Consider the following 12,153-nt stretch of genomic DNA (forward strand, 5'->3'; position numbering starts at 1 on the left):
CCAAAAAAAAAAAGGCAAGCAGTTTTGGCCTTTTCTCTTTTTGTTTTATTTTTGGGAGGGTTTTATTAAGTTGTTAGTCCCAGACTCCTAAGTCCCTCTGCCTTGCAGCATGGTTTAGCTGCTCAAGTGGCCATCCCATTTTTGAGTAGTTCTCAAAAATTTCCCTTTAAAGCCTTTCATATATGATGGAGGCAGGTAGAAATCTTGCTGTATGTAGGGGGTGGCTTGGATTGCCTCTCTTGAATATTGTCATAAAAATGGAAATAACAGATAGTTTTTCAGTTTGAGTTTCTAGTTTGAGTTCAGCTTTACTCACGCTTTGCTCCATGTCTTGGAAGTTTAAAATGATTTTAGAAATTCTGCATAGATGATTAACAGTGATTCAGGAAAGGAGCCTGCATTCTTTAGTTTGAAAGATATGGAGCATTTAGTAGAAGTTGGTGTAAAGTTAACTTACTGTAAACATGTTGCTTTTCCTAGTTATGAACATGGCACAAGAGAAATTGTAATGGAATCTTTTATCTTTAAGTGGGGGAAGAAACCATATCTTTAAAGATGAAGAGTAGTGCACTTTTGATAGTTCATTTAAGAACCTGATCCTTATAGAAATATCGTGATTACCTTTTTGTATGTGTGTGAAGAAATGCTCAGCCAATTCATAGTGAATGATGTCCTGTTTGTGTTCTATTTGGTTACAGGCTGACCTCCGTAAAGGACAGACCGTACCTACCTGTTGTAGAATTTGAAATTGTTTCTTGCTTAATTTTATACTTAAATTTATTTCTTTTATTGTATCCGTAGTATGCACATACATTTGGTACAAATAGATGTGTTTTACTTGAAGGTATCCAGTTTTCTTTACTCAAGCAACCAAATATGCATGAAAGTAGATGTTTCAGTGAAATAAAAACTACCAAGTAAAGCATGGGATTTCTAGTGAGTTTTCCAGATACGTTTTATAAATTTATTTCTGAAGAACATATATAGATGTTGCCTCTGTCTGAAATCCAGCTTCCAGCTAAAGTGTTTCAATTTATTGAGAAGCATATAATTTCAGTAGAAAAGTGTCTTTCCACTTCTCCTGTCTTCTTCTCCATATGTGTCAAAAGTATGCATATTACACCAGACATTTGCCTGTGAATTTTGCCTCAAAATATTCCTTCTGCATGAAGAAACTTGCACCTTTTGAGGAACCTGCAATGTTCTGTCAGTGGTCTTTCAGGAAAGGCTTTGTAAGCCAACGTCTGCAGCTTTCCATAGTAAGGTTACTGTGTGGTAATTGCTTTTCCTGAAATATTTCTGTGTCTTGGGAGGTCAGAAAACAGACAAGAAGTTGGTAAATTGGCTCATTAATGGGGAAGAGCTACTCTGAATTTTAAGTTCCTCCCAAAAATCTTGTCTCATATAGGGTAAAAAAAAAATTAAAAAGGGGAGTTTTGGGAAGAAAACCAGGGTAGCAGTTCTCTTTTCCTCTTCTGCTTCTCTTTCCTTTTCATTTTTCGCTGTCCTGAATTATAAATGGTTTCACTTTCATCTGTGATGTGGAAGAGGTCTGCATCACCCTGACTGAAGGCAAGCTGATGTATCAATATGTGAGCCAGAGGCTCTTAATGTAATTTATCTTGCTAGCCAGATACCCTTCTGTTTTTTAAACATACTCTTTTTTATAAGAGACTCTTCCATGGAACGAACTGTTTGGACATGTTATGAGGAAGGTGATTGCTCACAAGCTGGGTATTTTTCATAGTATAGGTTTCAACATCAGTGTACTGTTTTTTGTTTCTTCACTCAGGGATCTTTAAGTTGGTTGTTTTACAATGTTGTGATGCAAAGTTGCCCTGAATGAATTGTGAGGCAACTTAGGAAAAAAATTTGCCTCTAGTTTTTGTAATTTTCTTGCTACCACAGTTTCAACTAAATTATCATATTGGCCAGGCTGTATATATTAGTGTTGAATCCTTTTCATGCTTCTGCAGATGCACTCTTAGTAATCTCTTTTCCCTGTTCTCTACCTCTCTCAGTCTCTCAACCAAAAAATTAAGAAGTCCCCCAAACACGGGATGAGAACCTACCTCTCTGTGCTTGCTCAGCTTTAGCAGTACTTGCTCTTATTTTCCTTTGCTCTCCTTATGACCCCACTTCACCCCTCCTGGCAGAGGTGGGACAGGACAGGACTCCCCTGTGGATGGCTTAGGTTTTATCTGTTCCCTTGCCAAGCACTGGTAGAGGAGCCAGGCCACCTGGGCTTTATTCTGGCAGGTATCCTGATGGCCACAGTCTTTCTTCTCTTTGTGTCTTGGTTCTGGCTCCTCTTTGTCATCCTGAGTTAATATTTTAGCTATGGGTAGTTTAGAAAAGGGAGGTGATTATTTCTTTGTACAGTTGAAGGAAGAATGGGTTTCTTTTTAACAGTTTGTAAGCAAAATGGAAATTGTAAGCAGAAGTAAACAGTGAGAAGAGGAATTGGGTTTTCTGGTCTGTTATTCAGGAAGAGAAAAGGGAATTAATTTTGCACAGGCTAAGAATTAGTAAAGCAAAACTTTGCAGCTACTTCTGTGCTGTCACATGTTTTTTCATGGTTTCTGAAAAAAACAAAAGGTATTTCACAAATCAGATGCTCATTAAGAATTCTCTGGGGATTTTGGTGGCACTTGCTGTTAGTTGACTTTTTTCCTATGACTCTAGTGAAATGAAAAATAATCTTTCTCCTAGGCCTATTATCAATTCCTCTGAAATTTGAAAGTTAAACCCTATTTTTGTTCTCTGCATCATTTGATGCTCTCTTATTTGCTTTATTCCATCTGTTTTGAAGACTGCACACTAAAGTTTTCTGCACACTGTTTTCTGTGAGCACTGCTAATTTGCTACCTTTCATACTAGGATGAGTTTTTATGGGTTTTTTTTGTAGTTATAGGAGAGCATGTAGCAATTTCAGATATTATACATGTCATCAGTCTGCAAATTCAGATCTCCATTTTAAATAGATGGATGTGATATCTGGTCACATATTTAAGTGAGAAGCAAACTCTGTTGAATGTTTCACTGTACAGTTTTAAGACTTATTGCATTCAACTTCTGCTTGGCTTTGAAAGCATCACTGATGTTTTGAGTGTGTGCAAGGAGGAAGTATTTAGTGTAATTTTCTGTGCTCTCAGGTTATTGATGCTGTTCCATGTGAGCTTCTTACAGCTCCTAGATTAGAAAGTGGTTGAAATGCTGTTTGGTTGTGTTATACTCAAATTAATTAGCTGTCATTTGTTATCCAAGTGAGAAGGCAATTAGGACTTTGTAGGTCTCTGTTATTTCCATTAATCACTTGGGTGACGGACTGGAGAATGCCATATTTAAAACAGCATGTGGTGCCAAGGGCTGGCAAACCTTTTGGAGATGGAGATTAGTTCCTTTTGTGTTGGGTTAATGGTGAAGAAAAAAAATACAACAGGTTCAAAAAGTTACATGTGCAAAGCAAAAAAAAAAAAAAGTATTACAGAATTACAGAAAACTTCCTAGGTACTCTAAGGATAAAACAAACATGGTAAAGCTGTTCCTCACTCTCTGCCATCCCTCTCCTTAGGAGATTTTCTCTGCAGAATGCACAGGAAAATTGAGTATAAAGCTGCCCTGAATTGCTATTTGCAAGCACCATAAACCAATTCTGAGTTACTTTAATATGCCATCTTGCATATGCAAATCATGGCATTCAGATAACTTTTTCATGGATAGCTTGGTTTTATCTGCTCAGGAAAATGGGTGGCAAGAAATGCCAGGTGTCCTCCAGACTGGAAAGTCTTTTTTTGGGGTCAGCAATTGCTGCAGCTCTTAAAAATGAATTCATCTGTACTGAAATCAAGTGATTTGTAGTGGAATACTGCTGCAAGTTTTCTTGGATACAGTGGTAGGTATGCAAGATACAGGAGGTGATCTTCCCTTCTGCTAGTGGCTGAGACTTCAGTAGCAGTGAGCATCAGGTCCAGTTGAGTGTCATTCTTAAAGACAAGCTGGAGAGATTCCAGTGCAAGTTCAACAGCAGTGAGCTGTTTGAAAAACGTGACTCATTAGGAATAGATGAGGTGATTTGGGTTTCTTTAGAAAAAGAGAAATCATTAACGGGTGTGAAACCATGATGTTAATTTTTCGTTATGTTGAACATTAGTATCAGAAGTGCCTGTGGCCAGTTACCAGTGTCCCAGGGAGCAAGATTAATTTCCAGCAAGAAAGTTTAAGATTGTGGTAGTTGACTTGTTTGTTTAGGGAAGGAGGGAAGGGTTGTTTGTTAGGGTTTTTGTTCGGTTTTTTTTGGTTGGTTTGTGTAATTTTTTTTAATTTTTTTTTAATTTTTTTTTTTGGGGGGTAAGAATATTTAATAAAAATAGTGGAAGAGGCTACCTGGAGAAATTGTTGCATCTTGATTGTGGCAGATTTTGAAGAACAGGTTAGACAAATACCACTTACAGCATAGGTGTATTTATCTAACTTCAGAGCAGGGCTGGAACAGTAACTTCTTAAGATGCCCTCAGGTCTTTCCACTTCAGTTCTGTGGTTGTATACATATATATATGAGGCAAAACCAGAAACGCAGAGAATTCTATATGCTTTTGATCTTCTAGTCTGGTTTGCCTTTTGCATTCTGAGCACCTGTAAATTAGAACATAAACTTGGGGAAGAATTGTTATCATTACGTTCTGTATTTTAGTTTTACAGCTATAAATGTGAAACAGCTTGCAGGCTACAGAAGTGAGAACTGGCATTAATCCTCCTTCCCCCTTTTTTCTTTGCAGGTCGCTTGGTTGGGGCCCTGGATGCTGTGTTAGACTCTAATGCACGCGTTGCTCCATTTCGAATTTTACTCCAGGTCCCGGGCTCACAGGTTTACTCTGCCATTGCATGTGGTGAGTTATTGAATGGATCAGAAGTTTACTGGGCCATAGCTATTGGTGAGTCACAGATGGAAAACCCCAAACTGATTCTGAGCATGGTCAGTGTCTGCATGTCCAGGAAGCTCAAGGTAACCCCAGCTAGTGTTGTGTGTGTGTGGAAAGCTTGTTTAACAACCAAATTAACCTCTGGTTAAAATCACTGAGAAAGTGCTGCCTAGGAACATGAAGTTTCAATGGAAAACTTGTTTTGCTGAAGGTGGTTTGCTGCTTTCATTTTCTCTGTTGCAAAGTAGTGTGGTTCTGTTCCTATGCATATCTTTTCCTACAGTAGTGGTCATCCCTTACAGCAAGAATCTACTTAGTCTAGGCTTTCACCAGCCTAGTCTTTCACTTGCTTACTGTGAAATGTCTTCACACACTTTACTATAATGAAATATATCTGGAACATTTGGAAGATTTAGGAGGTGAAGTTGTTGGAGAGGGAGAGAATGTCAAATTCCTGATCTGTTATGCACTAATCCCTTCTGCAATGTTTCTGCAACTTCTGAAAGTCAAGCTCATCTTCAGGAACGTGATATTAACGTGAATTGCAGCAGCCTTGCCATGACTTAGTAAAAGCCATCTGAAGTTCCATTCATCCCACTGTTGCTTGGCCAGTGTGTAGGGTTGTTCTCTTCTCTTCTGCTCCCATCTAAAAAATCCTAACACTGAAATTTACAGAAGTTTTATTTTGGGAATGGTTCAAAGCTGTGATTGGGGAGCATTAGGAAGCATCTCTTTAATGAGAGGATGGCCAGATCCTGGAAGAGGATTCCTTCTGAGAGGTGGTTGATGTCCCACCAGACCTGCCAGTGTGTAAGAGGCATTTGGACAATGACCTTAATAACTTCAGCTTTTGGTCTGTCCTGAAGTGGTCAGGCAGTTGGACTGGATGATTCCCAGGATTTAAAGGAAAACAAGAAGAGCTTCTTGAAATGTATCAGTAACAGAAGGGAAACAAAGAATAACGTGGGCATGTTACTAAATTAACAGATTGCCCAGAGTGGTTGTGGAGTCTCCCCTACTGGGGACTTCCAAGAGCCATTTGGACACAATCTTGTGCAATTTATTGTGGGATAACCGTGCTTGACCAGGGAGGTTGAACCTGATGACCCATTGTGGTCCCTTCCAGCCTTTCCCATTCTGTGATTGTTGTAGATCCCTTCCAGCTGAAAATATGCTATCCTATTCTGTTCTTTCTTATACAGATCAAGCCATGAAATAGTTAGGTAATGTCAATGTTGACATGTCCTTGATAGTGTTTGACATAGTAGTCCTTTAAGTGGAAGAGTATTTTGTATATTCACCCTAACCCTTTCCACTCTACATGCTTATCCAGCAGTTTTTCCTTGGTTCAGCAGAGATCCCTCTGCATGTTCCCCGTTAATACTGGGAGTTTTTCCCTGGGCCAGATGTGTGTGTGAAGAAGCTTGCATAAAGTCCATTGGGCTATTTTTATTTTGGCTAGGTTTTCTTTGTTTTGCAATTGCTCTGTGCTTTCTATCCCTCCTCCCCTCCTTTTCATTTTTAAGTAATGCCACCTCATGGAGAAATTTAAGAGCTTCATTCTGCTACAGTCCTGTGATGAAGCCAGGTAGCTTTCGCTGGAAAAGCATTGCTTTCATGGCTCCTTGATTATTTGAACACATGCAATAATACTGACTGCGGCTGATCCTTGCCCCACCCACACTCTTACTGCACACAGAATTTGGTGTGGTTTTTTGATTTTTTTTATTATTTCTTTGAAGGAACTACAAATGACAAACTTGCTGAAATGGCTAAGGATTTTGCTGAGACAAACTTAAGTGATTAATGTTTCCTAAAATTCTGTTTGGCTCTTCTGAAAGGATGCTCATCTCTGAGAAAATGAGATTTATAGTAATAGAGCGGAAAGCAGAGGGGTCTGTTTTGTGTGCTGCATGGGTAGAGCATACACAGATGCCAGAGCTGCACAGAGCAGAAGCTGTTTGTGAATAATATTGCTGCTGTGAAACCCTGACATGAGTGTCCAGGGGAGAGCTGGCAATAGGAGTCAGAGGAGCATCACCTCAGCCCCTTCTTGGGAAGCTGGAGAAGGACATTCCCCACACAGAAGTGGCCTGTTCCTGCTGCTGTATAGTGAGGGCAAGGAGCAGTTCCAGGAACTCCTTCCAGTCTCCCAGTGTAACTTAATTGTGGATAGCCATCATGTCATCAGGCAGTTAATTCAAATGACATTTTGCATTGTATGTTGGCAGTCCTCTGTTCCAGGAGCTGTAGACTTAAATGATAATATATGCATAAGGGTCAGGTCTGTTGCAGACATCTGCAAATCTCAGAGGGGTGCTAGGAAATCTGATCCCTGCACGGCTGTTCTGGCAGAGGTGTTTTAATCCAGATGGTTAATCATGTTATACCAGTACAGGAAAAAAAAAAGTCTAACCTCACCCCTTGTGTAGAGAGCCACTTGAAATTTTCCTTTCAGAAGGCTCATGGGCAAAAAAGAAACTCAAGCCTCAGTCAAGCAATGTTGGTTTTAGGAGAGGGAGAGCAAAGGATTTGCTGAGAAGTCGGTTTAAAGAAAAGATTCTGAGGAATGAGGCAGCAGTTAGACAAAACACTTACATGAGCAGATGAAGAAGGTGGTAAAAGGTGGAATAAAATGCTGTGTAGAACATCAGTACAGGAAGAGGAATAAGGAATGGAAATAAGAGATTGGCAATGCTTGGGTCAAATCACAGGATGACTTTAAACTACGAAATAGAAATTAGAAATAAAGGAAGGACTCAAAAAGTTGAGTTGGCCTGACCAAATGAAAGGGCCAAAATGATCTTTTGGTATTTGAACAGAAACACGAGGCAGGCAGGAGGTACTGCAGGAGTCCCTGTGGAGTATAGCTGCTGCCTGGGCTCAGAGCAGTCCCAGCAGTGTGGATGCTACTGTGGAAAGTATCTTGCTCCCAGCTTATTTCACAAGAGGCAGTCCCACAGCTTGCCCATACACTTGGTATCTTTTAGGTTACTCAGAAATAAAAGTTCCACTCAGTGTTTGTTTTGTGCAGCTATTTCAGTATAAAATTACTCTATTTCTGGTGTGCTTAAACATTTATATAATTTGTTGTCTTGACCTAAAGGGCTTTTAAGGGTTTTTTAATTTAAACTTAACCTTGATTAATGATATTTAAGAAGTTCCATTACAAGGCCTTCCTGTCAGGGAAGTTAAAGCATGGAAGGTTTCCCTGCCAGCTGGCATTCTGCATGGAAAACAGAGCAGAGGGAAATGGAAAATCTTCACCTAAATTTATCATTTTTTGTTGTTGTGAGGCAACATGATGCTAATCACTAATGTACACACAAAACAAATCTTGAGATAATGGGTCTTCTATTTGAGATTAGTTTTATTATTATATTAATGTGAATTTCTTTTACATACAACTATTTCTCTTCTTTCTTTCACAAGCAAGGTATTAGGAGAAGCAACTATTACTGCCTTTACTTTTTTACCTATAATGTCTAACTACTGACCAGTAAGATCTGGGGGGCTCAGATTTTCCCTTGTTGGCCCTGTCTGGTGCCCATCTTGCTATGACTTCTCTGTCATCGTGTCATGCAGAGATAATTCATTTTAAGCAGAAGGAGCCACAGCAGATCAGTAATGAGTGAAATATTATTTCTGGAGTTAGTGTGAACAGATTACATTTAAAGAACCAGCAAACCCTTCTGATGTTTAGAGAAAGAAGCTTTAAAGATTTGAAGGGCTGTATTAGTCAAAGATTTCTGTTTGCTTTATTTCTTCTCCAAACTGTAGAAATGTGTTCTTGTAGAACCTTTAGGTGTTGCAGAACCAAGCTCTTTTTTAGGTACTTTATTCATTATAGAGGGCTTTGTGTTCCTCTCAGAGGGTGTGCTTGTGTTTGTGTGTGGGGTGTGTGTGTGTATTAAGGGAGGGAGAGAGGAGGATCAGGGGCTTTTGGGAGCAGGGCATAAATCAAAGATTTCCAGTGGCCACTTAGAGAATGTCATGTCAGAATAAGCTGCAGTCTAGCAGCTCAGGATAAAGTTTTGATGTTTTTTCTGCTTTGACTTTTAATGCAGCATTTGCTGGCTAAGAGCGTTCAAGAAGATAAAACTAAAAGCTCTAAAACTAATTCTCTAAAACAATGAGGTTTCTGTTTTTCTGTAACTATGCTGCTGTGAATGAGACCTTTTTGACCTGTTTGCTACTAAGAATTCTGAGGTTGAAAGTTCAATTTGTCATAACAAATTTATGAAATAGTGCATTTTATTACTTTTTTCCTCCCTTCCTTTCAATTTTACATTTCAGGATTAGTTTCAATATACTATTTTTTGCTTTTCTAGGTGCCACTGCAGAGGAAATAAATCAGCACTGGGAATGGCTAGAACAAAACTTGCTTCATACTTTGTCTGTGTTTGACAATAAAGAAGATATTGTTAGTTTTGTCAAAGGGAAGGTGAAGGTAAGGAAAATGTCTCACTTTCACCCTCTCCTGTCCTATTACATGTGGTTTATTAGAAGAATGTAATGAAGTTGTTGTCACTCATCCATGGTTTTGACCATATAAACATGACTTGTTTTCTGTGTGGCTCCTGCACCTGGTGTGGCCAGCACGTGAAGCTGCTGGCTCACCACTGGGCTGGAGAAATGAGCATCCTTTTGGAAGGTTGAAGAATTTTAAAAGTAAAGGAATTTTGTGACCATAAATCAGATTAGAAATAACAATGGCATGTGGGGAGTAACTTAGAAAGCCTGGTGTCCTGAGCTGTGCTTTTAATGAAGTAGGTAGTCTAAGAGGAGCTGGGTGATGTCTGGATGGGGGTGTGGGTTCAGTGATGGCTGCTGTACCTCATGTCCTGCTACAAGCTTTTTCTTGTGAAGAGTTTTAATGGGATGCTCTACCCTCCACAGCCTCTTTTTCAGTTTGGAAATGTTGTAGGAACATAAAGCTTTTGGTGAATTCCAACCTTGCTGCTGCGAGCTCTGTGGGCTCTGAATGTGGAGAAGAAGAGGACAAAACCAAAACATCACTGTACAAATCCTAGTTTTTATTCTGCTTTCTTTAAAAAAAGCCATATTGTCTGAAGTGCACTGACATACCAAATACAATCAATCTCTCTTGATAACACAGTGACAGCCTGTTACCTAGCACAACACATATCTAAAATTATTTCAGGTTTCATTAGTTAATATTAAATCCAGGTTTTGGACCCTTGCACCTGCTGAAGACTTTTAGCATGTTAGGACTGCTTGGTAATTACAAACTATAGCAGGTGCTGTAACACATGGATTATTTGTCTGCATGGTGCAATGCATACTTAACTCCTTTGTTGTAATACCACTATTAAAAATCTGAAATCTTAATTACATTTATGTAGGTGTTCTTGAGACCGTGTTTGTAATGGTTCCAAGCATGTCTCAAGTTGTTGACACATGTGACTGCTTTGCTTCTTCAGAGGTAAATAGTACTGGTCAGTAGCCACAACTGTTACTCTATTTTTACTCTGTGTATACAAAATAAGAACAATCATAAGCCATAGTGAAAGTGCAGAGATACAGTTCTGCCAGACTTGTTGAAAAAGCTAGGAATAAGGCAAAGAAGACCCCAAAAGTCTTGCTTTGGGAGCATTCAAAATGTATGAGAGATGCAAGCACCAGAGAAATTTCTCCATTTGTGAAAACTGCAAATTGACTGGGATTTCTTTGTAAGAAAGTGTTGCATTATTAGAATTTGAATGGGTGGCTTGTAGCAGCTTGCCTGAGTGTGAGTGCCATGGCTTTATGCTGACATATGGTCTTGTTCTGGGCTCAGGCCCTGATTGCAGAGGAAACAAGCAGCAAACTCGCCGAGCAGGAGGAAGACCCCGAGAAGTTCCGAGAAGCCCTGGTGAAATTTGAATCCAGATTTAATTTTCCTGAAGCAGAGAAGTTGATCACCTATTATTCCTGTTGCTGTTGGAAAGGAAAAGTTCCTCGGCAAGGCTGGCTTTATCTGAGCATCAATCATCTCTGTTTTTATTCCTTCTTCCTAGGCAAAGAATGTGAGTGTAAATGCATAAGGAATCTTAGGCTGGGGAGAGATAAATGTAACTACATTTAAAAGCAAGAATAGGCAGGGTTCTTATGAAAAGCCTAGCTCACCTCTGAAGTTTAGTTTCTGAGTTTTTAGTTATTAGTGATTAGGTGAAAAATCCTGTTTAATTTAATTTTTACTTCAGCCTTTGTGTTTTAATGTGAATCCAGTAATAAAAATAACACTACAAGAGCACATGGACATAGTTATTACCTGGTTTTTGGCATTGAAACAACCTTAAGATGTAGCAGACCTCCTACAGGTTCTAAAATGAGGAGTTTTAGTGCTGAAAACGGTGAGTAAGGATGGGTCCCTCCCACAGGCAGGGAAGCAGAGTCACCACATCGCAGCAGGGTGGTAGGGGAAGGGCTGGTGGGGCCAGGGGTGCCTGAGTCAAGCTGCCTGCCTGAAGATAGCCCAGGACAAATAAAAGGAATATGCCCTGGAGAAAATTCAGCTTTTAAGGAAAAACAACAGCAATTTAGGGATTTGCTTGTGTTTCTGAATAGTAGTGCAGTAAGGTCACAAGAAGCTTATCCTGAGGCTTTTTGGCCCTTCAGATGGCTCAGCAAGTTCTAAGGATTTAGTTGTGGTGTTCTTCTACAGAGAAAGAATTGTATGAATGGAAAGCCTGACAGCATAGATATTAGAAGGTAAAAATAAAAGTAACAGATGTACGATGGTAAAAATGAATGTAGCTATTTAAACTCGATTTCTTTGTTTAGTAAAATTGTGCATAAACCTCTAGCCTTTTAAGGCCTGTTTATCCTGCTGGAACTTAAACAAAGTTAGCAGTAGAAACCTATACTGCTGTAAATATAGCAGTGTTTGTCAGTTAGATCAATTTGGAAAACTTTGCCATATTTCATCTGGATTTAATACTGAGATATAGTTGTAGGTTTAGAAATGAAGTTCATCTTAAGATATTAACTGGTAATTTCTAAGGCTGAAAACATACAAAGACATGCTTAGAGCTGGAGGTCCTTTCTTCCCTTATGTTATTTCAAGCCAATTATTTTGTCATATTAGCAAAAGGTGGAAGAGTTATATTTGAAATGCAGCTAAATTTTTTATTCACTATAGAAAGAAAAGTTGAGTTATGCTGGGAAGAGTAGAATGGAATTTCTTGATATATAGTAGATATGTGAGTTCTTGTTTAATCTCCTTGTT

The 12,153-nt window shown here is 39.1% G+C and overlaps 1 protein-coding gene across 3 annotated transcripts in view; it reads left to right on the top strand.

Annotated features, from left to right (window-relative positions):
* The window catches only part of TBC1D8 (TBC1 domain family member 8), a 49,349-nt gene that overhangs the window by 9,282 nt on the left and 27,914 nt on the right, over positions 1-12,153 (top strand). For 2 of the 3 annotated variants that reach the window (XM_039714222.1, XM_039714224.1), the window contains exons 2-4: positions 4,779-4,934; positions 9,254-9,372; positions 10,723-10,951. In XM_039714222.1, coding sequence (XP_039570156.1) covers positions 4,779-4,934; positions 9,254-9,372; positions 10,723-10,951 — 504 coding nt within the window. The remainder of the gene's footprint in view (positions 1-4,778; positions 4,935-9,253; positions 9,373-10,722; positions 10,952-12,153) is intronic. The other variant, XM_039714223.1, reaches the window with a different exon arrangement.

Source organism: Passer montanus, unplaced genomic scaffold (assembly GCF_014805655.1).
Source record: "Passer montanus isolate IOZ18808 unplaced genomic scaffold, ASM1480565v1 scaffold3, whole genome shotgun sequence".
Taxonomy (NCBI): Eukaryota; Metazoa; Chordata; class Aves; order Passeriformes; family Passeridae; genus Passer; species Passer montanus.